Raw genomic sequence first — 27189 nt, 5'->3', positions numbered from 1 at the left:
GGTTGCTCTTCCTTTGATAAGGTGTTTTTTCCCCACTTGGTTTTCCAGTAATAGTGAGATTAGATGCAGCTGGCTCGGGTAAATAGTGGTTTTAGCCTGTACGAGAGGCTAAAAAAGGGCAGAACACTCCTGGTTAACCACAGCAAATGTTTTTATAGCTTTAAACTAGTTCAAAGCACGTAGCTCTGGAAAAGACAAACTGATTACAGAGTTTTATCTGGAAAAAGGTAAAAGCAATTTGCTCTTGCAGCTCTTAATGACCAAATGAAGAGAGAAAATTGTTTAGAGAATCTGTGGTTTACTCTACTCTTTTACTCTATTTAAAAGTCACTTTTTAGTGTCTTCTATTCTTTTATCCTGACTATCTGTATATTCATGCTGTTCTGCATCTTCTTGGGTTTTGTAGCTGGGGTTATATTTTATTTTCATAGAATCATAGAATCACCAAGGTTGGAAAAGACCTAAAAGATCACCCAGTCCAACCGTTCACCTATTCCCAATAGCTCCCACTAAACCACGTCCCTCAACACAACATCCAGCCTTTCCTTGAACACCCCCAGGGTCGGTGACTCCACCACCTCTCTGGGAATCCATTGCAGTGCCTGACCACCCTTTCTGAAAAGTAATACTTCCTCATGTCCAGCCTGAATCTCCCCTGCCGTAGCTTCTATCAGACGTGCACTATTTGGCTGCTTGTTTTCCATTGCTGTGCCATCTGACTAGCTCGTAGGAGCAGATCCAAGCTTCGTTGCTGTAATACTTCTTGTATCTTTACTTAAAATATGCCCATTAAATGTGTAAATACCATCGTTGATTGATTGATATGTATGTTAGTGGAAACTAAGGTATGTAGTAAGCTGAGAAACCACTGAATCATTAGTGTGTTTGTGGTAAGTAATAGTGTTGTAAATTGACTTTATAAGTAATAGGAATAAAAGTGTGGAGCAGTGTTGTTATGGCAGTACGTAGTGAATGCAGTGATAGTAATTTATTCACTGAGGTTTCCTTTTATTTTGTTTTTAATCCATAAAAAACGTGACTCAGTCATCATTTGGGACAAAAGCATGAAGATACAACCCAATTTCTCTGTTCAAAGAAAAAGGTAACCTTTCAGTGTGGAGCAAATAGGAAGTTACTGTTCTCATAGGTATTTCTTCATCTGTGAGACTTCAGTGTTAATTGGAACCCCAGTTCAGAATAGTATGTACTAGCTCTCCCAGGAGCACTGCCTCCTGTTTGTCTTGCTCTTTAGATCCAAAGTGATTTTGTTTGAATCCCAAGTCCTTTTACATATAATAATAAGTTATAATTAAATGAAGAATGTAAGGTAGGCTGTGTTTGCTTCATCACCCTGTCTTCAACATGTGCTCTGTCTCAGCTAGAAGTTACAAGCTTGGTTCTGGAACTGCTAGATGAAGCTTTATGACCTGTGTTAGATATTATAATGGTCTTTCTTGACCTTAAAATGTTGGAAGGATGAAGTGGAATGTTACAAAACTAAGTCTTATCTCTCCCAGCAGAATATATTGTTTAGTTCAATTTTAGAAACTGTTCAGATTAAGGTATCTCTTTCTAAAAGGAGTTTGTTATTGTCAAACCTACTATCATCCTGAGATGAAACCTCATACAAGATCACCAGGGTTACTTCTGGAGTTAGCTGATTTATCTTCTTTTTTACTTGGTAAACCTGATATTCAGTTCCTGAGGTTCATTTGATTGTTAGTTAACAAAGAAAATATGTGCTGATGCTTGGCTGTGTGAAATATCTTAGAAGTGTTCCTCCTGAAGGCATTCAAGACAGTGTCCTGAAACGTTTAGATGGTACCGAGGGACATGGTTTAGTGGGAAATGCTGGTGATAGGTGGGTGATTGGACTGGGTGATCTTAGAGGTCTTTTCCAACCTTGATGATTCTGTGATTCTTTATGAATATATCAAATTGCTTATAATGTTTATGGCCGCCATTTTATGTACCTCCGTCTTTCTCTCCCCTTAAAATCTTGCACTCCTAGGGCTTTCAATTTAATGTGAGAATGTGAATGAGTGAGTACCATCCATCCTTCTGTGACAAGTGGTGAGGTGCTGGAACAGCTGCCCAGAGAGGCTGTGGATGCCCCGTCCATCCCTGGAGGTGTTCAAGGCCAGGTTGGATGGGGCCCTGGGCAGCCTGGGCTGGTGTTAGATGTGGAGGTTGGTGGCCCTGCATGTGGCAGGGGGGTCCTTAGGGTCCTTGAGGTCCCTTCCAACCCAAGCCATCCTATGATTCTCTGATTCTGTGAAGCTTAGTCTTGTGACTGTGCAGCTTAAGCAGCCTTTGCATGGTGTGTGTGCCAGTGGGCTGTAGGGGGATGGATGCCCTGCAGAGCCAGAGCTCTCTGCAGTGCTGGATGCTGGGCTTCACAAGGCAGCCTCAGCTTCAGGGCTCAGTGGAGGTTCAGTTGTTGCAATGAAAAGCTGTAGCTGAGCATATTTGATTTAGGAGTATAATTCGGAACTGAATAAAGCTGAAATTTTCATCAGCTTGGCCTAAAGAGGTGCAAGAAATGCTTATTTTTTAATTGCTTTTCCTCCCTTGCATTTCACGTTCCTATGTATTTTAGCTAGCTAGCTATTTTTATTCATAAAATCTTGAACTCTTACTCAAAGTTATGAAAAATGTGATTAGTGATACAGGTGTATTGGAGTGGGAGTCTTAGCAGTGTGGAGGAGCCTCTCACAGCCTGCTCAGCTCCAACGCTGAGCTTGCTTTGGTTTCTCCCTGTAATTGGATGTGGATGGCCATGGGGTCCCCTCTGTTGTGAGTTATGCTTCCTTGGGACAGTAAACATAATCTTTAGCTGTGGTTGCGGAGAGATCAGAAGTGTTCCTTCAGAACATTTTGAGAATCATTTTTCAGATGTTCAGAGTAATTTGTTCTGGTTGTAGGTGTACTGAAAATAAACAGGTTCCTCAGCAGCACAGCATGAACAGATAGCTCCCCCCGCCGTTTCCATTCCCCATGAAAAAGCCACACTTTGCTCCGTATGAGCCCCTGCAAACCATTTGCTTTTCTATAGGAAAAACAAAATTTAAAACACAATAATATTGTAAACACATGCTGGTGAGCATTCCACGCTTTTAGTTGATCAATAACTACATCAGTTGCTATGGTGCGTTTTTTAAAGTACCTTTGTGAAACTAGGGCTATTAAAATGTAAATATCAGTAGATGAGAACTTAGAGCTGAATTAGCAAACCAGTGCAGCTCCTGTGTGGCACAACCTTCAGAGTCACTAATGAATGTGAATCATCAACAAAGTGTACGAAAATTCATTCACGTGCAGCTTGATCAGCAAAGTACGCCGAGGTTCAACAGCTGAAACCAGTGACGGATGAAAGAAAGTATACAGCTGTATTCATATTAAGGGAGGAAAAAAAGCACTGTGAGCTCAAATCTGTTCTCTTGGGTAGACGATGACCCTTCCCATGGTGCCACTTCCACTGGAATTTTCAGTTACTGAGCTGTGAAGGAGCATCAGTAAGGAAGTCGCTCGATACGTGCAGCAGGAAAAAAGCATGCGCTCCGGTGAAACAAGTGGTGTGCAGTGCTTGGGCAGCAAAATAAGCAGTGTGATTATTAGAAATTACATAACTCACCAAAGTGCATGAAAGATGGGCAGAGGAGTACGCAGTTTGAGCCCTGAAAGGAAGACACGTTTTACCCAGCTGGTGGAGTGTGCATCTGGGATGAGTTCTGCTTTATGCAACAGTAACATCTCATTAACCACAAGCAGTTCTAACTTTTATCTCAGTACTACTAATGTCAAAATGTCTTTTTTTTTTTTTTTATGTTGTTTTGTTGGGAGTAATTTTTAGGGAAAGAGCACAGGTGTTACTTTACAAATGCCATAGATCTGGGGGTGAGGACATGCCCAGTGGCAGCAGATGCTCTGTTGGCCCTCTTTGCCTGAGGAGTGGGGATGCTTGGGCAGCCCCAGGAGACCCTTGGTGCCAGGCTGCAAGTTCACATCACTTCTCTCAGTGCTGTGTCCTCAGGATCTCTGCAGCTCCCTGCTTTGAACCAGTAATGAATTTCTGAGCCAGGGAAGTATTGTGAAAAGAACATCGAATCCAAAGATAAAATCTGGCCGAGCTGTTGGCTCTCACTCATGAAGAAATACTTGGGAGTGCAATAACTTTCTATTTGTTTCTCACTGGAAAGGTTACATAAACAACAGCCTTAGTCTGAAGTCTGGAAAATCTAACTTCTTTTTTTTGGTAGACATTTGACATTTTAAAGATAGCCAATATACGTGCAGATACAGAAGAGCTGTAGTGAAGTATTCTAACCTTGGTCAAGAGTGAAAGTTCACTTTGATCTCTATGGGAAGTGGATCAAGGACTTTTTGCATTAAGTTGTCTTTTTTCTCCTCTCTCTGTCTTTCTCTGAGCATTTGATATTACTTAAATTGTTAGACAGCAATTATAGATTCCCAAATTGTAGATGATTTACATTGCAAAGTGCATCAGGTTTCTGTTCCAAAAAGATGTTTGTTTATATCTGTGTAGAAATAAATTGGTTTGTGCTACTAAATTAACTTTGTTCTGGGTCAGGTTTTCGCTGGCAGAAGCGATTACTGCTGCTCCCTTCAGGGAGGAAGTCTTTTGGAGTCTCATGGTAGCCAAAAAAGAGCCGTTGTTTCCTGAGGTCATGGCTAATGTGTACCACAGCAGAAACCTGAATCCAATTATTATTAATTATTATTACTTAGCTTGTTTTGGTTTGGTTTTTTTATTTCTTTTTAACTTTGTCTTGCTTTTGGGGCAAGGGAAAATTTGAGGGGGATGTATTCAAATAAAAGGAAAACTCAGTATGCTCTCTGCTGATTTTTACCTCTGCAAAGGTCCCACATGTTGCTGTGCTGTGGTACAGTGCACACAAAGGGCATTGCTCCATGGTCCTCTGGTATAGGAAAGAGAACATTTTGTTCTAAAGCAGCTTCCTTTTCGTAGCTGGCAATCCAGAGCTCCTTCCTCAGCAGTGCAGTGAGTTGTTTGTGCTGTAGGCTTGCTCCTGATACAGCTCCTGAAAGGCTTAAATAGAATCACTGTAGCACTTATGTACATCATATGTAAATATGACTCGGTAGCATTTATGTATGTTTTCTATGAATAATTGCTTACTTATGAAGCAGGGCAATCAAGTGCCTTTTGAATCTAGTCATCGATAACTGACACCATCGCTTGTGGTTTTTCATCTGTAAGAGCAGTCTTTTCCAAATATTTTTTTCTTCTTTTAGGATTTTCTAATGGAAACATTCATCATGTTCAAGAATCTCATTGGGAAGAACGTCTATCCCTTCGACTGGGTTATAATGAACATGATGCAGAATAAGTAAGTACAGAGGAAAGCACTGCAGCTCCGAGATGGCTGTTTCATGTTTGATCTGAAACAACAGTGTTGCTTGGAAACAGTAAAACACAATGCGGCAGCTAGGGGTTTTTCTTCTTCTGTGATGCAAACAATTGTTTAAAAATGGGCTTTGGAGTTTTCAGTACAGTGTTTGAGAGATCCGTTCTGGGACACAGCAAATGATGGGTGGCATCATCCAGAGAGCTGTAATTTGGAACAGGCTGCAGGAGGGATCTATGCGTATCGTGTAGTGACGAATTTATTTCTCTGGAGATCAATGACATGTTTTGTGTCTGACCACAAAAACCAGTGGTTATGGTATGCTGGTGGGGAGTTATGTGCTCAAAAGTTGTCGGTGGTATTAATCAGACAGAACTGAAAGGGCGTTTTAAAGCCAGGTTCCAGAAGCCTGGTGATGAAGAAACAAGCTGCCAATACTTCTAATCCCCATTTTTTTGCTCAATAATTGCAGCACTGTCATTATTCAGCCCGCTTTGATGTAATATTTTGTGTTTGTGACATTTATTAAACATGTCAAATGCTTTTATTTGTACTATGATGGAAGTATGAGTAAAAGCATTTTATTTACTGGTTGCCTGGAGAAATCTCTTCTGTGCTCACTGGTAGCTACCATGGCTGTAAAGTTGTCAGTGTTTACTTACATAAAACCCTCAACTACAGTTCCTACTTTCGTTATAAAAACTCACCATAACTTTAATCCTGGCTTCTGAACTTGCCTTAACCACCTCATAAAACCCACTGCTAATAAATATGAGTTAGGTGCAGCCAGCTCTCAGATCCATCAGCTGCAGATGCACGCTCCATGCGGCTGCTGCTTGCAAAGCACCTGCTGCCCTGAAAGAAGAAGGCTTTCAGATGGGTTGGTGAGGAAGATCGAAAGCTCATTGGGTTTCTTTCTTTCTTCTTCTTTTTTTTTTTTTTTTTAATTTTGAAAGTGGTTTTGCTTCAAGAACTCCCAGCTATCTGGAGAGATTTGTTGCAGGTGCTCTGGAAAGCCTCGCAGCATATGTTATCAGCATCCTTTCAATAAGGAGAGCACCTCTGTGCTTCGCTGAGTTTTGGAGGAGAGTGGAACAGGAGCAGGCAGGTCTGTGCTTGGCTGCTCGCAGTGCCAGCCATGTCATGCTGTGACTGAGAGCCAGCACAGCCTCTCTATCCCCAGCTCTAATGGAGATGGGCATTCCTCAGATTATCTTCTCAGTATTGCCAGGTAACTCCACAGCGTTCAGTTGGGTGCAGTTTTAACCTCTGTTGCTTTTTTTTGTTGTTCATTAATTGTGGAATTTTGGTCTTAGAAATGTATGTGTGAAGGCAAAGAAAGAGCTTTTCCCTGCTCTGTGTTTTTTTTCCTTAGAGCACAAAGGGACTCTAATCAGGCAGTTCTCATCTGAAATCCTGGTATGGTAAGGATGTGGATGCAGAGGCCCTCAGATAGGGTCAGGACTTTGGTTTTCTGCTTCTTAAAGTACTGTCTGGTCTTCCTTTCGTTCCTGGAATACAAGAAGTTCTGCACAAATGTTCATAAGAACTTCTCCATGGTAAGGTAACGAAGCACTAGAACAGGCTGCCCAGGGAAGTGGTGGAGCCTCCTTCTATGGAGGTGTTCAAAGACCCACCTGGGCACCTACCTGTGCAGCCTGCTGTAGGGGGGCCTGCTCTGCAGTGGGGTTGGACTCGATGATCTCTGGAAGTCCCTTCCAGCCCCTACAGCTCTGTGATTCCTGCCATGCCAAACTGCATGTCCCAAAGCAGCAGGAGTGGCAGTGGTGTGCTCCATGCCCCTTCCTGGGTGCCTGCAGTACCCTATGTATCTCGTTAGTATGTAAAGCCTTTTGTTGCTATTGCTTTTAAATTTTTTTCAAGTCTTTCTGGTGTTGATGAATATCTGCAGCAGTGCCAAGGGTTTGTTCATCTCTTAATTTGCAAGTTGATTTTCATTACATCGGTTCATTTGTAAATGCTTCTGAATTGAGTGCTTTTCATTTTTTTTTTTTTTTTTTTAATTAATGTGGTTTCTGAAAACAAGAAGCAGCATTGTTAACTACCTTTTGTCCACCTGATACGTTTATTTTCACATCTATAAACTTTTAGTGAAGGAAACTAGGAAAAAAAAAATCAGAACAGGTTTTGTCTCTTTAATGCTCCTTTCAGTAGGAAGGACTCGGGGCAGGCAGTTTTGTTTCACTCTTGCAAAATACTTCTGCACGTTATTTTGGTGGCATGAGCCAAATTAAGCAAACTAATTTGTAGCTATGCCCAGAATGGTTGTGAGTCCATTGGTTCCTCTGCATGATGTGTATGTGAAAGTGTGAAACAAAGTTGTTCAACCATCTTAGCTGTACATACGTACTTGTGCACCTGATAGCATCAGTTGCTCTCATGCTGCATTTGCTGTTGTGTTTGTGGTGCAGTGCTTTGCTTTGCCTGTCCCCATGCTGTGCCATGCACAGGGCTACCCTTGTGCTCAGCCTTCATTTTAGGTAGTCCTGTGTTGCCACCTGTTGTGCTGGAACGAACACAGGTCTTCATATCCAAAGAGATGGTTGTTAATTTTCGTTCTTAGATCTGTCGCTTAATGCTCTGTTTACAGGCCTCTCTCATTTAAGTTCAAACAGTGTTTATTGCCTTAGCAAAGCCTGTTAATCTGGTGTCAGAGGTGTGAGTGGTGCTGATGTGCTGTCAGTGTGCGGTTCTTCAGTATGGCACCCGGTGTCTGTGGAAATCACAGCACAGCTTCATCAGGTGCTGTGCTGAGGAAGGTGTCAGAGGGAGGAAAAGGAGAGAATATCGAAACTGATAACACAGCTTTTCCTTTTACTGTCAAATTTAGGTCTGGATCAGCTGCTGTTCAGTTGTAAACAACAATATCCAAGCAACAGAGATGGAAAGGGGAATTGAAGACGGGGTGGCAGAAGTGAATAATAAAGCATAGCAAGTTCTGATTGAAACAAATGCTTCTAAGAGGAGAGCAAGAGGCAGTTCTCCAGCCAAGACAGACTGCCTGACAGGCCAGTACGTACTGGCACCAGCCTTACCCATACCAGGCCGGTGCTTGGTGGTGACTGGTTATAAAGAATATCCAAATAGTATTTAAATATTAATTCTTAAGCTATCTATTGACTTGAAATGGCCACTGCACTCGGTTGCATTTAAGAAAGGGGGAAGACAGAGGGGCTGGAAGTAGATAAATATTTGTCAGATACATGAAATTATGCAGTGGAGCAGATGGGGGCTGTCTTCTTAAAGCCACACTGAATTGCCAAGAAATACTGGTCATCAGCTAACCAGGAACATGCAGGTTGAGGCTGGGGAGGCACTGGAGCAGGGAGCGCTGCACGGATTGCTCGGGGCGGCTGCAAGGTCTCCAGCAGCAGAAGTGTTGAAAAACAGTGTGTGATGAGCATCTGTTAAGACACTGGTTGTGATTTAGGGAGGGGAGAATGGCCTAAATGATGTACAGAGAGCTGCTGGAGCTTGACTCTGCCTGTGTTTGTTGGCAGACTCCGGGCTGTAACTTGGGGAACTTTGCAATTCCAAGTTCCATTTCAGGGAGATTTTTAAACCGTGGTAGGCTGTTAGCAACTGGTTGCTGAATGTGTTCATTACCACACTGTGTAAAGATAGGGATGAGCAAGAGAAAGTGCTACTTGTTGTTTTAGTACTGCTGTTGGAAATTGTTCATAAATCGACTTAATATTTTGGGATACCTTTTGAATCACATTTATGGCAAGATTTGTACTTTCAGGAAGAGTGCTTCCCATCAAGGTAAAGGCAGAATACCCCCAAATTAGAAGGAAGTGATTTTATTGGCAGTGGTTCCAGCAGCTGTGATAGCTGCTTCCTACCATCCCTGCTCCTCAGGAATGGCATTTGGACCTTCAGCCACTTGGCTTTTCTGTCCCACTGTGTGAAACCTGGATGGCTCTGTCTGACAGTTGCAGAGCTGGGAGCTTTTCCTCTCTTTGGAGGCAGCTTCTTGGTCCCAGAGATGTCCTCCAAAAAGATAAAGCGCTCTGGCAGTTTTCTCTGTAGTAGTTTGAAGAAATCATTTGTTGGGCTATCAGCAGGGATTTCATTTTGTTGACATTTTTCCCTTCTAAGCGCCGTTTAGAAACGATTTGGAATTGTTTTAGGAATTACTTTAACTTTGTCGTAAGCTGACAAGGTAAATTTGGGTTCCTCTTCAGCAGGTAACTCAGAGCATGTAAACAGCTCCTCTTTACGGTTTTGTAGATGGAAGTAAGCTCTGCTCTTACTTTGGCATTTGAGACGCTCGGTTCCTCTGGTAGACCTTATGATATATTAATTTGTAGCTGGTACTTTCATCTGCAGCTGTTCCAGTGGAAGCTGGATTGCCTATGAAAAATGAATTTGCTGTTTTCTGTTCTATTTTTTCGTGTCTAATGTCCATATTTACATAAAATCCGTGGTTGTTTTCTCTTTTGAAGTCAGAGAGGAGGGGATGAGATGCTTCTCAGTGAGAGTGAGCTTCCTTTTGCCTTGCAGAGCAGACTCATCTGGCACTGGCGATGCAGCATGGAGGCTGTGCCCTGCCCTGCTCCACACCGCCCTGCCCAGCAGGGGAAGGTGATGCCTCCTGAAAACCAGGGCGAGAATTTTCATGATTTTTCCATCTGAAAGACAACAACAACAGCAACAGAAGTCTTGGAAAGAGGAGGAAGACAGATGGGGGGGGGATGTCTGGTAAACATGTACCTTTTTGCTGTTGCTAGCATGAATGGTGCATGTTTATTTTTGGAACTTGCTGGGAAACGTAGGCTGTTCTGCTACATGGTTGTCATAGCAGTACCTGTCAGAGCTACACTGTGCCTTCAGAATTAACTTGGCTGTGTGTGTGGCTGTCCATCCATAGTGTGACAACGCCAGTGTGCCTGTGAACTGAAGAATGTCACCTGTAGCTGTGACCCCTGATGTGTGTTATGGGTTTCAGTGGCCTGAGGTTGTTCTTACTGGCAAGTAACCTACAGCTAAAATAAAATCATTGCTTAGATATATTTTTTTAAAGTGATGCTTAATTATTGAAGCTACGCCATCATCTGCTGTGCTTTGTACAGATGTATAGAAAGAAAAACACGTGTTTGGGAAGTACATTTCTGTCCTTATGTAATGGACCAGTCAAGTCACATCTGTAGATGAGGTGCAGGGAGAAAGCCTGTGCTTAAGATCTGCCCAAACTATTGATGGATGGAGCTGCAGTTTTCACAACTGAGGAAACCAGTGCTGAAGGATGACAAAAGATTCTGGTCAGAAAGATACAAAACACCCAGCAGACGTAAGGGGGTGGAAAGGGGAAGCACAGAATCCTTTGGAATTGCTGCTTCCTTTTGAAAAACCTGCAAATATACAGCTCACACCTACATGAATACTAAGTTCAAAGAGATGATTTGTAGGCATTACTGGAGAGTTTGCACTTATACTGAGTAAACATTTTAACCATCAGTGTCTCAGAGATGGGATATGAAATATAGAAACTGTGTAGTGTTTCTGAATTAGCGGTTGGGATTGGGGCAGTGCTTGAAATGCAAGCATGGTTTAAGAGGAGAATTTTCAAGAAATCTGAATAGTCAGAAAAACCTGAATTGTGAGGGATTCACCCCACTTTCCTGATATTAATATGTTTTAGAAAGTTTTAGGCATCAGTCACACAACTTCAACAACAAAAAAATGTATTTAGGGATGCAATGAAATAACCCTTCCAATATGAGCAATTTTGTTGTTTTTCTTGAGTGGCAAAGGAGTGGCAAAGAATAGTATTGGCAGTGTATGGGTTGAGGCTAAACATTGCAGGATCCACTCTTCAGTTAGAGCTTGTGTGCCCAGAAACTCATTCTGCATTTATAAATAAAACAGATGAGCGCACATTGATAAATTACATAAAGATACTGCAGACTTGTTTCTGCATAAGAAGGGGACCTTTTTATTGTCCATAAAACCTAGTTGCATAACGTACTGACCTTTTCAGCAAAGACCTTGCAGGATTTTTGGTTTAGTGTTGCACCTGTCAAATTAACTGGACCTGGGAATGAAACAAATGCACTCGGCTAGGTTGAAAATAACAGAGGCTTTTTTTCTTGCTCTGAAGGCTGAGGAGGAAAGTGCTCCAGGAGGTGCTGTTTGCACTCTCTGCTTTCCTGATGGGAGGGCAGAAGCATCCTCTGCAGCGGGTTATTTTAGCCCAGCCGTTCCGAGGTAGAAATGTTGTGCCTGACAGAGGTGCTCTACTGATAAGAGCACTGTTGTGAAAATTTATGAACGCTTGGTTTCTTGGCAGTCTGCTGCTTTTAATGGATCTGTCTTTTCTCCTCTATTTCTGTAATCTGCGATAACTTCTGCTGGGGAAGCTTCATAGCAGCCCTTGTCCCGGTGCTGCTGCTGTGCTGAAGGTGCAGGGTGGGATGGCACATACCCTCCCAGCTCCCCACAATCATCTGCTGCTCTCCTGGGGACTCCCCTGTCTGCTTGGGCCCGTGATGAATCGCTTCTGGGGTCTACAGGTGGACTAAGGATGGCTGGTACTAAACCAGTTGCCATTGGGGTTGTTATTACATGGTCTGAGTTACGGGTTTCACGTGCTGGGAGATGTGTGTTAATTGCTAAAGGTGGGCTTGGGCTGTGGGACTGTGCCACGCATCTGCTGTGACTCTGTTTGTTACCTGTTTTATTATTATGCATCCCTTGACAAACTTATTTTTCTGTCCCTAAAGTGTGGATGGGATTTGCTGTCCTCCTGGGAACATAGATCTCCGTCCCCTGCCATCTCTATCAAATCAGGTGAAGGCTGTTGTGGCTGTATTTCACCCTGAAGCACAGGGGAGGCTGTGTGTTTCATTCTGCTGGCAAAGAGCGATCCTTTTTCAGTGCTCCTTCAGAAATAGCACTGTGGAGCACGAGGCTAATATGCAGATGTTCTCTGTGCAGCAGTAGCTGATGTCTTCAGAAAAATATTCCTGTTTTCCATGGCATTTCAACCTTCTGTTTGCCATCAGAAAATTACAGCAACTTGAAAGAAAAGAATTGCGTGTTTGGGGAACGTCTCCTCCTGAACTAGGAAGAAGCACACGGGGATAAAGGGTCCTAACTGCTAGTGTTCTTGGCTGGAAGTTTAGTATATGAAGGGGACAAAAAGTGAAAAAAGGCTTTTTTAGATTTATGTCCATTTCCTTCTGTTCCCAGGCCTTGCTATTTTTGGCTCCTTGCAGAGTTCTAAGTAACAGGGCAATCTTCAGGTTTAGACCTGGAAATACTCCAGCTCATTAACTGCCTGTCCCCCTTGGGGTGCTGGCAGATTTAATCCCTTCAAGATATCTTCAGTACTTGCTGCTGTCTTATGAAGTTGGAAAACTGTAAAAAGAAATGTGTATTTAGGGTAATGCTTCATCCAGTGGGCTTCTCATGCTGCTGGTGTGGGTTTTGCATACAAGATAGTGCATGGAGCATCGCTGCTAAGCCAAAAGTTTGCCCTGCTGGTCATCTTTTTTGATACATTTTACCAACTCTTAAATATTTGTTCTGCAAAGCGTAATGAGCAATTGAGAGGCCCCTCACAGTCTGTCGTTTTCAGAAGTGGCTCAGAAATGTGATTCTTTAGAAGAAAAATGGGGCATTGAGCTATATGCAACTGAGTGAAAGTGGCAGCTTTGCTCAGTGGTTACGATAAACAAAAGCAAGAGAACATCACAAATAGGTTTTTCTGCTTCCCTTCATGGAGCCATTATTAGAGTATGCTGTAAATGTCTGTTTTCTTTTGCTTTTAACAAGATACTAATTATTTTGTATACATATTTTTCACTGTCTCGATTACGTACAATATTAAGAAAGTGGGGTCTGGGCAGCTGGAGCTGCTGGGAGGTGTTTGAACTGGATGGTCTTTAAGTTCCTTTCCAACCTGAGCCATTCTGTGATGCTAAGTGTGTTAGTCGTGGCCACTACTGAAATTTTTAGAATGCAAGGAACAAGAGGAATCAGGTAACACAAGGAACAAGAGGAGCTGGGTATCACCAGGGAGTTCCTTGGTTCAAGCAGCAGCTGATCTGTGCACCCAGTGAAACCTTTTGGGGACGCATTTGTGCTCATGTTGAGTCACTGATAGTGCATGCCTGGTTAACCTCAGGTCTGCTATTTGCTACCTTTTGTGCTCTTGGCTTTACAAGCAAAGTCCAGGTGCTGCTTTCCCATCCTGCAAACAGCTTCGTGGTGTGGACAAGGATACCAAACCCACTTTGACGTGCTGATTTTTTTTAATGCCTTAAATCCTGGTACCCCAGTACTGGGTCAGCTGCCTGGATCGATACGTTCAGCATACTCAAACAATGAAATGCTGCCCATATCACACCTAAAACTGCAAAGCTCCTTTATTTTTCTGGCACAAAACGCATGGCGTGAACAAGAATGTGTGAATGCTCGATCCTTGTGGAAGCAGCAGCATGAAGCAGGCAATTAAATGAAGCTGAAGGTGTTAAATCAAAAGGCACATTAGCAGTTCTCCATTTTTGCTAACAGGAGAAGCTGGTGCCATGTGACGTCTATTTTTAAAACTGAAGGTGTAGCAGTTTTCACTTATAATTGTTATTTTTCCATATCAGCGTCATTTAGGTTAATGCTGTTACACCTCTTAAAATACCTGGTGAGTGAAAGATGTGCTGCTTTTCCACAGTTGAGTTTTGTTAATCTTTCCCTGTTTTGTCGTTCAAACAAAGCAACAAAATGTTTCATTCGTCAGAAACAAGGAAACACGTTCATTCCTGTGTTGTAAATGGAAGTTTGGTCTCAACGGCTTCTCTTGGCTCTTATTCTGTAACAGGGATTTCTAAAGTTTGTGATGAAACTGGATGGTGAGCTCCATGCTTTTGGCCCTCGGGGACTGCATTATTTGCAACACTGGGAAGTGAAAGCAGTGGGGCAGGGAAGAAAGTGGCCTTTGGGCTGTCAGCCACTCCTCAGAACGTGTTCTGTTTTGGGTAAGGAGTTCTGCGCTATAATCCTTCTATTTCCTTTTAAAGAAGTGTCCCAACTATAGAAATCAATGCCCTTTTTCCTTTCTGCCTCCTTCCACACAGCAAAAAGCCAAGCCTGTTGATTTTCAGGTGAGTGGGAGTTTGGCGTCACATCTCAAGAATTATTTCAGTGTGTTGATTCCTGTCGGTGTGCTTCCCATAGTCCAAACAGCGTCCTTATCATCCCAGGTTATTGTTCCTGGCTGCTTGCATCAATCAGGTTTTTGAGACACAGGAATAAAAATTATTGGGAAATAGTAAAAGCTCCTTTGTTGTCCCTTGTGCCTTCCCTGTGTCGAGGCCTATCAGTCATGAAGTGCAAGAAATGTTTTTCCTGCTGGTGGTTGAAGAAGTCAGAAGGCTTTAGACCTGAGGGATGAGAGAGAGGAAAAAATGATTGGCTTTTGGAGAAGGTTATCCTTCCCACACAGAGCCAGCAAGGCTAGTTGTGCAGGTCCAGATGTGAACATCAGGTTCTCAGACCCCGAGAGCTGCTAAGGGATTTTTGTCCCTCTTTTTGCTTGGAGTCTGACTTGCAGGAGCAGTGCAGCACGTGGAGCTGTAGCCTTTTACCGGGCCCATTTTCCCACCTGGCAGAGCCCATAGGGTTGCTCTGTGGGTGAGGAGCCTGGGCTGCTGAATGGTGCTGGTTGTTCATAGGGTCTGTATGGAGCTGTAGGGTCTGAGCGCCACGTGAATGCTGATAGGATGCTTTCAACCTCTGTGGGTGACAAACCCCCTGATAGCCATCCTTGTGAGGTTTTTTTTGTGACAAAACTCCTGGTGGATCAGTAAGTCACCATTTCAGTGGTGTTTTCTACTCTAACCGGCGTTAGTCATTTTTAGGAGAACTGAGTAGTGCAAGAACAAAAATAAGCTCAGAATTTTGGTAATTTTACTGCGTCACTTCAAATCCCAGTTCTTTAATTGCAGGAGTGATCTGCTGTGCTTTTGTGGCGTATTAAACAAATATGGTAGGAAGAGTAGTTTTGATTAAACAGCATTATTAGCAATGTTATGCTGGTTTGGCATGATTGTCATAATTCACAGGAATACTGTCCAGCACGGTTCCAGATATAATACAATTTTGCTAAAATGCACCTAAACCTCTGCTTCCTTTCCACTCCCCAACCAGTTCCTTTTCTGGCTGTTTGTCCTTCTGAAGCCACAATTATTTAGCTCTTTTGCTTCTGAGAACAGCATCTTCCAAGCACAAAATGACAATGAGGCCTTTTGTAGGGCTATTAAATTTTAAGATCAGGAGTATTTCACGCACAGAATGTTGAATTGTACTCTAGAAAACAGGCACTGACAGCTCAAGTATGAGGAAGCACAGCCAGTTTTTTAGCTAGGGCTAAAAAAAATGGAAAACTGTTCATGCTGTGACATAACAGATTTGTATGGTCATGTAGAGCAGTAAGTGCTACAGGTATACTTAGAAGGAAAAGAAGTATCAGATCACTGGCTACCACCTGTGTGATGGTTGGTAGCACTAGGTAAGAGAACTGAAAAGTCTCTTGTGCACCTCCTGGTGGCATAGCAGGCCATGCTTGGCAGGTGTTCCTTTTTCATTGTAAGGTTTCGAGTTAGAGGTAGGCACAGCAGTGTGCTGACAGTTCTAGGGTGGTCTCTTTGGAAATGAATTCACTGCTTTTGAACAAATACCACAATTAGAGCATCCTCAATACAACAAATACATAGATTTGCTTGTGTTAGCTCTCAGATACTGCTCTACAGCTCCCATTTTTGAATGGCGGAGCAAGCAGCCAAAATTAATCTTCCAGGACCTTTTTAAACTGAGGCCATTAAAACAATAGTTTAAAAGGTGTGGAAGGTGAATGTTTTCCTTGTTTGAATTCACTCCCTGTATCCATGCATCTGGTGTCCGTGGAGCTTCAGATCCCTACGTCATCCATCTGGCTGCGCTGGGACCGCATGGCTGAAGTTCACTTTGGAGCTACTGCTGTGGAGTGGAAGCCACCACACCTATGGAACACAAAGCACTGATTTGCCACAGAATCACCTGCCTGATTAAATTAGTGAATTCTTTGACAGCTTAATTGACATTGGCAGGCTTTATGCTGGCTCAGGTGTCATCTGGCCCCCTGCAGCTGGCAGCAGGCTGCTCTTGGGCTGGTGTCAGTGCTGTATGCTATGTGCTGGGGCTACCTCTAGCTCTGCACTTGTCTTCCTGACCCAAGCCAGTGGGTTCTGCAGGCTTAGGATACATGAGTGATGGACTGGTGGGATACTGGTAGGGATGAACTTTGCTCTGTATATTCCAACACTGATCTTGTATCCACGTGTAATGTTTGAGCACACTGCAAAGATGGTTCGTGTCCTCCAGCTGCTGTCCATGGGGATGGCTCTCCACTGCACATACACATTGGGTAGGTCAGAGCGGAGCAGGGGCTGTGGTACAGCTCTGCCCTGTTAATAGCATGCATTATGGCCTTCTGGATGGATTACAATAACAACCCACCAGCTGCAGCTCTTTAAAGCTGTTGAGAGTAATTGTGCTGCAGTCCAGGTGCTCCCAGGGGCTGTGGTTAGGCAGCGTGGGAGCCAGGAGTTCTTAATAAGAGGAGGCAGCACAGAGCATGAGTTTTCCCTCTGGAGTTACTGCTACGTGCAAGTTACATGCTGTGTTCGTCAGCTATGGGGCATCACCAGGGCTACCCTGTACTTGCAGGACATCAGCTCTGATTCTGCTCCAGGGTCTTGTCAAATCCATCCTGGCACTGCAAGGTAAGTTTGTGGCCAGCAGCTGCTCTGTGCTCTGGAAGGGAACGTGGTATCAAGGTGCAGCAAGAGTACTGTGGGAAAGGAGAAGTTTTCTGTTAATCTGCTAACTTGTAACCTTTGAGATGCATTGCTGCATGTGGCAAGGCAGTTTGTTCTCAAAAACATGAGGGTTTTAACCCACCAGGTAGTCATCTGCAGAGCAAGAGCTCCTCAGGTTCCTCCTTTGTGGAAATGCATGCCCTTGGTGCACCAAACCAACAAGCAATGCGCCATGAAAGGCAGGAGGCTGCAACAGGGCCATCCCCTTTCCTAATGTTTATTTCTCTCTTCAGTTGTTCTTATACTGCATATGAAAGTTATAAATGTATAAATATATACAGTTGGTTTTTTTTTTTTTGTAGCAGTCAGACTGGTATGGCTTTGTGGGGAGAACAGGTGATCCTATATCAAAAATGAAGCTTCAGAATTATATACCTCTATGACAGTACTTATTTCTTAATGCTGAAATGTTCCCTCTGAGAATTCAGGTATTCAGTAATCACTGTTTCTGTTCCCTTCCATGTTTGACTGATAAAATGAATTACTTTGTGATTTACCCTTTGCAAGCTCAATCATGTTTGCAAGTATACAAGGTGTAGCAAAAATACAAGGCTGAGAAAAGGAGTAAGATATAGGAAAAGATAGTTGATGGTTTTCTTACAGAAAGATATCCAGACAAACATTTCTGGAATGAATTTTAGTTGTGTGGTTCATCAGCGCAGTGCAATGCTGTGGTTTTGAAGTATTCCCTCTCCCTCCCACGCTCTTTTCTTACGTTCTTGCTGGGCTGTTTCACATCTTTTCAGCCAGCAGCCATGTTTAATTTTTAAAAATCAAAGTAAAATTGCCAAGTGTCACAGCCAAGAGTGTTTTATGTAAGTTCTTCTTGAGCACTGACTGCTTTTTCATTTATCAAACTGTTTTTTACGATGTGCTTCTTTCACAACCATCTAAGTCATATTTTATCTAGGAAAAGTTTTCTTAAGGAAAACATTCCTTTCTGAAAGATATTTCCTTCTTGCAACCTGACCTACTGGGATTTACCTTCCTTACTTTGCACAGTAACAAGTGTTTCTTGGCTTTACCACGCATGCATTCAACACCTGCTGCTGTGACCCAGAAGTTACTGCTTTTTAGGTATGGAGTTTTCCTAGTCTAAATAAACCTGCAATTTTCAGTGCTTTCAGTGGCATCTCAAGATTTTATTTCCCTGTTTATAGTTAGGAGTTATCCCTCACCTAGTTGCCAACTGTTGGGAGCGGTGCTGAGAAGTGAATGCACTTCAGGTGAATACTGATCAGGGGTGTATGGAGGGTTCAGTGTGCCTTTGCTCCTTGCCAAATGCAGTGCTGGAGTATTAAGCGTAGCAGTGGCATTATGCAGATGTGTGCTGAGTCTGGGTTTCCTCCAAATGACACTTGCACAAGTGCAGAGCAAACCTTCCTGGGTTGTCTCCCTCCATGACTGTGATTTGATGCAGTCAGGTTGCCAAGGAAGGAAATCAGAGTTTCGTTCTCCTTGGAAAAGAGCTCAGCTTTATTGTTGTTCCCCTTACTTGTTTTCTTCATCCATTTCTTCAGGTGTTCTGATTGAAGTCCCTCCTTTTGTTCAAGTAACAAAATGCCAACCCACCAAAAAACACCTACACAAAACCCCCAGTAACCTCCAATCAGCTCGTATCTTTGTCAAAGAAGTCGAATATCTCAGTCTCTTGTTCCGTGCTGAAGTGAAACAAAACACAGTTTGTAGCCAATATGAATTTATAAATGGGAGAGAAGCATTCAATGTAAGCCCTCAGGGCCTCGCAAGGTGCAGGTGGGTGTTGCTCAGCTGATAGCCTGCTGCACACAGCTGATGCACACTTGTTCCAATTCTTTGCGTTTGGAAGAGGTCATTTTGCAGTGGTTGTGTTGGGTGATACATGGCAGGGCTGCTGTCAGGTGTTACTGGAAGTAGACAGTTGTCTTAATTAGAGTGTTGTTTTTACAGCTTCATACATTTTAGTTTCTGCCAAGACAACTGACAACAAGGAAGAAACAAGGAATTTATGAAGAAATCATGAAAAATTTATGCTGGCGTATGTGGTCTATTTATCCAGCATATAAAATGTACTTTAAATTCCAACATCAGAGCTGCTAATAAGTCTGAAAATAGACTGAAACTATGAATAACTTTGTATGTGTTTTGACCCAACAGCATGCTCTAGATTTGACCCACAGTGATGTTAACCTAAGTGTTAGACATCCAGCACTCCCAACTCACAAGGATTTCTTCTGTTGTGAGTCAGGATTTTAACCTAATTATTTGTATAAGAAAAGATGCATGGAATAAAGGGACATAGGAGAATGGTAGGATAGTGCCAATGACAAATTTGTGCCGAATCCTCCAAAAACTTGTACATATCTCTGAAGGAGAGCTGTTCCATAGATTTATTTTTTTGCTGAGCAGTTTCTGGGTATAATCTTGATAAAAACAGAGCTCTGTGTGCAGACATAGGAGCCCCGGGGAAGAAAATAACATTCCCTCATTAGACTCATTTCAGTTACTCTTCTGTGTTAATTTCCTTTGTAACCTGCGACATCTGTAATGCGAATTGCTAATTTGTTTGGAAAGTTAGGGAGAAAAAACAACCCCACTGAAGCTGGTGGCAAAGGCACTCTTGCATTGCAGCCCTGTGTGTTGTGCTGTGGTTCCCCTGACAGCACTGTCTCCTCTGTTTGGTGCTTGATCAGGGCTTGGTCTGAATTTGTGAACTCGCACAATTCCATGTGGGGAGTTTGGAATTGGAGCATGCTGTTCTCTCTGCTGTAAAATATCTGATCTCTTCTACTTAGGTGTTTGTGTGGAAGTTGTTCTCTTGTTCTGACATAGAGCCCTTACCTGTGCGAGGCTGATAGATGAAATAGAACAGTTGCCTTGATTTAACAGGGAAGTTGGGATCGTTCTGTTACTGCTGACGAATGGAAAGGTTTCTCATTAGGCTGGACTCTGAGCAGTGGAGTCCTGTGCACTGAGGACACATCAACAACAGGAAAGCTTTTCCAGTATAGGATGCCATCATCTCAGGTTTGTTAAGAGCAAAGGGACGGGGCTGCATCTGTGAACTGTTTTCTGTTGAAACGCTGATGTGATGCTGCTGGAAACAGTGCAGTGAGTGTGGTTTGCCCAGGAACAGAGGGAGAAAATGTGAGCTGGTGGCTGCTGACCTCCTGCCCCACAGAGCCCTGCTTTGTCTGACAGCCAGTCGCCAGCAGAAGCTCAGAGTTTAAAGCTGGATGACGATTCAGTCATAGAAGGAATAAAGTGACCAGGTACTGGTAGCAGCTGGGCTCAGCTTCACTTTCATTGCTGCTCTGGTATGTATGCTTGTAAGAAATGAACATCAGAACATAGACCCAGAAAATCAAGAGCTAGAAGCAGCAGTTTGCAACTGAGCAGGACGCTTTTGCTGGGGGTGATGGTAATCTGTGAATGAGTAACTGCTCTGAATGTGGAACTCTGTGAGAATAGCAGGATTCCTTTGCTTATCACTAACTTTATAATGCTGTTTTTGGGGTGGTTTTTTTTTCGTCCTGAGTTGTAAAATACAAAAAATACATCAAGAGTTAAACCTTTGTCATGGCAGCTTTTCCTATGGTTAATCTTTATTTGTTGATATTTGCACAGACTTCACATTCAAACAGATTTATTTTTCTTTAAGGTACTCTTTTCCTCTCTTGTAATTCAACTAATATTTAAATGAGAGAATAATTAAGAACTTACGGTTATGAAAATCATGTTTTTTGGCAAGTCTGCCTCACGTTTCAGTCAGGAGAAGTGGTTCGTGGCTCCTGGGCATCATGAAATGCCCTTCAGCTCTCCTTGGCTGCAATTGCTTTGACCATTGTCAACTTATAAAGCAGTTCCCTTGAACGTTTCCTTCTTCCCCCGAATCATAAATTGTCTGGCTCCAGGAGTGCTGTCTGGGAAATGCAGAGGCTGAGGATCTGCTGGGCATTATGAAACCATGTGGGGAGCTGCAAAAAGTGCAACTCATTCTCATTGATTTAAGAGAGAAACACCTGGCATATGCATTTTGATTATTTATATCTTATTCGAGACAGTGCGTATATTAAAAAGGAAATTAAAGGCCAACTTTTCAAAAGAGCAGAGGCAGTTTGTACGCAACGTGTGACTCCAGATATGGGTGGAGAGGGGAAAAAAATGTGCTCTTCCTGCCCTCTGATGGACGTCCAGCAGTGTGTGGCCATGGGGCTGGCAGTGCCCTGCAGGCTGAGTTTTGCTCACGCATCCCTGAGAGAGGCTGATGGAACCTAAACCATAAATGGTGATGAGAGAACAGCTACTGGGCCTCATCAAATTGTTTGGTATCAATTATCTCGAGTGTTTTAAAGCTCTGTGTGTATTTAATGTTCGTTCTATTTGAATGTAATGTAGTGAATATGTGAGTAAGATGGTGTGCGTGAATGATTTCAGCTTTCAGGTAACTTTTTTTCTCTTATGTCAATAATTCAATGTCAATGTTTCGCTAAATTTCTGTGAGTTTTAGTAACATGCAGGTAAGAGATTTTCAGTGTAGCACCATGACCCAGGGAAAAAGTTTAAAAGAAAGTTTATGAGGGTGCATAGTGATGGGACAAGGGGGAATGGTTTTAAACTGAGACAGGGGAGGTTTAGGTTGGATTTTAGGAGGAAGTTTTTCAGCCAGAGGGTGGTGATGCACTGAACAGGTTGCCCAAGGAGGCTGTGGATGCCCCATCCCTGCAGGCATTCAAGGCCAGGCTGGATGTGGCTCTGGGCAGCCTGGGTTGCTGGTTGGTGACCTGCACACAGCAGGGGGTTGGAACCAAGTAATCATTGTGGTCCTTTTCAACCCAGGCCATTCTATGGTTCTATGAAGATAAAATGACCCAATTGATGGAAAATATATCTAAGTTTGAATGTTTTAAGGCTTATTGCTGCATGTATTATTGGCAGACTGGCCCAACTGGATCCCATATTCAGGTGCCCATCCACACAGGTCATTTCCGTTTTAATCTGAGAAATGACATTTTGGATCCAGCACCCAAGCAGTTGGACATGGTGGGTGATTTAAACTTTACCAACTTGTACAGCTCATCTTTGCTGAAGGGGTGCCACTGTTAAAGATGCCTTCTTTGCCCTAAAGTAAGATTTATAGTGTCAGTTTTATGCAGCCACAATAATACTAATTTGAATTATTTTTGCGAGAAACTCAAAGCATCTGTGGAAGATTGTCTGTGTTCTGTTGACCTTACAGATGTTTGAGTTGATTCATAGTGGGATTAAGTAATTTCTCTGTGCTCATGCAGTGAGTAACCAACAGCGAAGAGTGAAGTTCAAATCATATATTATTTTCATGTTCCATTTTGATGTCTAATCGAAATAGAACAATTCCCATCTCCAGTGCATAAAAGGGAGAAACAATTCAGAGCTGTATACAATAAGGAACATCAGTGCACTACCTTGTTTTCAAACACAGCATAGGTACAGACAAACATTCAACCCAACAGCCAGTTGAGTTCTCTGCTTCTATGAAGTCTTTCCCAGGCGACTCTTCTGGTTTCCCATCTTTGTGCTAGAGGTTATCACCTCTGGAATAGTTCTGCATCACACCTTGGATCGTCATTCCCTCATTGGATTCAAGACAAAAGAATAAGGTTAGTTCTTCTGATTTAAGGACACTGAGCAGAGCCAGCTGGCTTGGGTGGATGTGGATCAGAGCAAGCTGTTGAACCACTGCCATGGGGCTGGGAGGTGGGGATGCATGGCAACATGCCTGCAGGGCTCGGCCTGTAGAGGACACGTGCCTGCTGCCTTGCTCAGCTTTAAACATAGAGCCCAAAGTTTTTGGAGCAGGACTTGTAGACCCAAAGGTAATGAACATTGGCCTTATCATAACTACCCATGAAACTGAATAATTGCTACTGAAGTTGAGACTGCAATCTTGTTATCGCATATTGATTTCACCTTTTTGCCTATAAAAAGGTGGGTCAGGAGACAAGCATTGTATTATCGAGTTATCTTGATGACTGGAGCATGTTGTACGTAGAGTGCCAGCTCTAATAATATTGCACCAAATTAGCAGGAATGAGTAGATGCTGAGCAAAGAGCAGAGCTCTTGCAACAGGTCTGCAGGAGGACCACTGAGATGCTCAGAGGGCTGGAGCTCCTCTCCTATAAAAAAAAAAAAAGGTTGAGGGAACTGGGTTTGTTGAGCTTGGAGAAGAGAAAGCTCCAAGGAGACCTCGTTGTGGCCTTCCAGTACTTGAAGGGAACGTATAAATAGGAGGAGGGATGGATGTTTGTGAGGGTGGATGGTGATAGGACAAGGGGGAATGGTTTTAAACTGAGACAGGGGAGGTTTAGGTTGGATATTAGGAGGAAGTTTTTCAGCCAGAGGGTGGTGAGGCACTGGCACAGGTTGCCCAAGGAGGCTGTGGATGCCCCATCCCTGCAGGCATTCAAGGCCAGGCTGGATGTGGCTCTGGGCAGCCTGGCAGCAGGGGATTGGAACTGAATGAGCATTGTGCTCCTTTTCAACCCAGGCCATTCTGTGATTCTGTGATAATTCTATGATAAATAACCCTGCATTACTGTTCTTTTGTAATGGATCTGTTGATAGGAAACAACTTTTCTGGCTGTTTACATCACAGTAATTTCATAACATGTTTGTATTATTTAAACTGCGTGTTTTGTGAATGCTGGAGCCAAGTAATTTGTAACAGAAGCCATATGTAGGAACCACTCTCCTGAAGCGTTTTTTAAATTGCTTTGCTTGCAGCTACAGAGTTTGCCATAGAGAAAGATTCCTTGTTCTGAAATTTCAAAGCCACAGGAGCGGTCACGTAGCTGAGAAGGGAGCAGCCTGGTGATTTAAGGCTCTTTAGTGCCCAACTTGTTGCAGGACAGAGTGCTAGAGACCTTGCTGCTCTAGCAGAACATTTCTCTGCAGTTCCATAATGCCCAAAACTTGATAACTGATTTATCATCTATTAGGTCTTGTTTGGAGGGTTAAATGGACTACTGGAGCCGGATGGCAGGAAATTAATGTGAAATAAATGTTTATATAGTCTGCTTTAGTTCTCTTATCCGAGTCAATCTCTGTGGCATTCCGGCTGGTTTCCAGTTTCTGTAGGTTTCCTGTAGAAGTGTACTGTATATGCACCCAGGGTGATATATCATAGGGCTGATGTGAAGTTGTCTTCCCCCTGACTTCTCCCAGTGAGCTGCTGTGTGCATTTTGCCCACGATTTCAATATTATTATTTTTTTTTAGTTTAGATTTGTTGTTTTAAAAATTGGAAGTTGGTGATACTCAGTAGGAGGAGCATGGGCTATGCTAGCTGAACAGGAGACCCAAAGCCACGCAAGGCTTGGGATGGCTTTTACAAATGATGCCCTGCTGGGTTTACTTGCACTAATGAGACTTGTCAGAGCTGCCCTTGGAAGCAGCAGCTGATAACAGCACGCCCCATTGCAGCTGAGCACATTGCCTGGGTGAGCAGCTTCACATGGTGCAGGAAGGAGCTGGGGGGAGAGGAGAGGTGCTCTTCTCTGCTTCCCACCCCACTTTTCAGCTTTGCCTTTAATTGCTGTTATTTCAAGTTTGGGGTAAAAGTTCCTTGAAATGCAATGCAGGAGCTGTCTGAAGGCTAAAAATATTTTCAAACCACTGATAATGTGGAGGGTTTTCATCCTGTGCTTGTCTTCGTGAGCGGTGCCCCAAGTCAGACACCCATGCAGCTTGGCACAGACTCGTGGAGCCATCTGTGATGTGTCGGGCACTGGAACAGGCTGCCAAGGCTGCTCAGGGTGAAGGAGCCCCCTTCCCTGGCTGGAGGTGTTCAGGACTGCAGAGATGTGGCAGGGAGGGACATGGGGAGCAGGCACGGTGGGCTTGGGGACCTTAGAGGACTCTTTCAGCTTGAAGAGTTCTATGGTTCTGGCCATAGGCCTTCCCATGGAGCTCCACAGGGACTAAGGGGCCTTGGCAGAGCCTCACTGCTCTGTCAGCACTCCCAGGGCATCGGGTTTGGAGCCTGCTGCCCTTCACCAAGGAGTTCTGCACGTGTCCATCCCTGCTGAGCTGAACAGTTCTGTCCTGGCGCAGGCGTGGTGATGGCCCTATTGACTCCTCTGTAAATAAAAAGGGGAGAAAACTGAATACAGCTGGTGGTGAAACAGGAGAGCACAGATTTCCTTCTTATCTGGATTAGTCATGTTCTTTTAGGGATGAGACTCCATGCAGAACAAGAAAATGAGGCAGCTGATGTCGACAGAGGTGGCTGCAGAGATTTCCTGAGCAGTTCCACGTGAATGAATGGGAAGTTTTACTTATTCTCTAACTCGGCATAAAAGACAAAACACGAACACCTTGTTTCTCATTTGTACATCATTGTACCAGCATTATCTTGCTCCTAGATTAACGTGGATTGTGTGATTTGCAGATTTCACCCCAGGGCAAATTGCCTTTATTGAGCAGGAGAGTCAGACCCGCGGCTGGCTCAGCACACAGCACTGGGCTTTTAAGGCACAAACTCATTTGCTCCTCAGGATTGCCAGGGCTGCTTTTGTCTGGGCCTGACCTCAGTAACGTGTTTTTAAGTAATTATCAATGAGAGAAGGTGACCCCCAACTCCCTGTGCTTATAAAGTGACTTAAAGAAGTCTGTATTTACCACAGCTGAAAACTTCTGAGCAGACAGTAATTTATACAGCTGTGATCGTGTGGTAATTGTGATTTGTCACAGACGAATATTTACTTTTTTGACTAATTTAAAACCTATTCATCATACTACACACAAATTAAGAACAAAGTGTTGCGTTGGTCTTTGAATGGATAATTGCAATTAAGACACTCTCCTGCAGAAATAATGTGTGTAGGGTTAATTTGGACTCAGAATTGTTTTTTCTTTGCTTGTCTGTACAATTATATTCTCCAACTGTGGCACAGAGCAAATAATCAACTCAATAATTATTTGTATCTGAGCTGAAACGTAGTATTTTTCATGGAAGTGTCAAAGCATCTGCAGTGCTCTGTTAGAATATTGTGGTGAAGTGGTGAGTACTGGTGAGGTTGGTGGCAGTGGGACGTAGTGCTTGGGTTTGGGGGGAAACTTCATTGCGACTCAGTGTGTAAGGGCTCATAAACAGGAGGGAGATCACTTGATAGGCTGCCAGATAGCGATGAGGGAGAATTTTAAATGGAGTGGATGAAGATGTAGAGTGGTTGTGAGGAGGAAACCTTTAATCAGAGGTGGTGCAGCCCTGGCACTGCTCCCATGGCACTGCATGGCCATGGCTGGGCCCTGGGCAGCCTGACTGGGGGTACAGCCCATGGCAGGACTGGGGGCTCTGAGTGCCCTTCCAAGCCAATCGTGCTGCAATTCTGCATTTTCATTCTCTACAGCAGTGATGTAGGTGGCATGCCAAGAGCTGAGCCTTATTAGGAGGCTCCTTTTCACCCTTGCATACAGTGCATGGTGATAGGAAATGTATAACTTTTAAATATGCATAAAAGGGGAATTTCACAACTGCAATGTAGCAAATTAAATATTAATGTAGATATATCTTTAAAAAAAAATCATAAAAATGTATTAATTATCTCCCCCAGTAAAATTTGAATTATGTGGCCTGAATAGCATGATGGGGAGGTGTTATTCTTTCTAATGAAGCTCAAGGAAGAAGCCTTTAAAATAAGGGGGTAACTCTTAATCTCAGTGTTGGAGTGTTTAGAAAAAAAAAATGGGAGTAGTTTTAGCAGTAACATATAAACAACTTGTTGCATGTTTTCTTTTAAAATACTGCTTTCTACCAGAGACCTGGGGGAATGCTAAAACAGCACGTGTTCCATTCTAACACCCCTAAATCTTCAGCACCGTTGTTCCCCTGTCTTTTTGGCCTATTGGTGTGATCAGACAGAGCCTTTATAGCAAGCTTTTCTTTGTCATGCAAGGACTTC

At 43.3% G+C, this 27189-nt stretch overlaps 1 protein-coding gene across 2 annotated transcripts in view; it reads left to right on the top strand.

Annotated features, from left to right (window-relative positions):
• DOCK1 (dedicator of cytokinesis 1) overlaps nucleotides 1-27189 on the top strand; it is a 272410-nt gene that overhangs the window by 153362 nt on the left and 91859 nt on the right. For both annotated transcript variants that reach the window (XM_042817852.1, XM_042817851.1), the window contains exon 29: nucleotides 5278-5372. In XM_042817852.1, coding sequence (XP_042673786.1) covers nucleotides 5278-5372 — 95 coding nt within the window. The remainder of the gene's footprint in view (nucleotides 1-5277; nucleotides 5373-27189) is intronic.

This window comes from Centrocercus urophasianus, unplaced genomic scaffold (assembly GCF_019232065.1).
Source record: "Centrocercus urophasianus isolate 14NV4802_14NV808 unplaced genomic scaffold, USGS_Curo_1.0 seq_17, whole genome shotgun sequence".
NCBI classification, from domain to species: Eukaryota; Metazoa; Chordata; class Aves; order Galliformes; family Phasianidae; genus Centrocercus; species Centrocercus urophasianus.
This window is presented reverse-complemented; position numbering and strand designations above follow the sequence as displayed.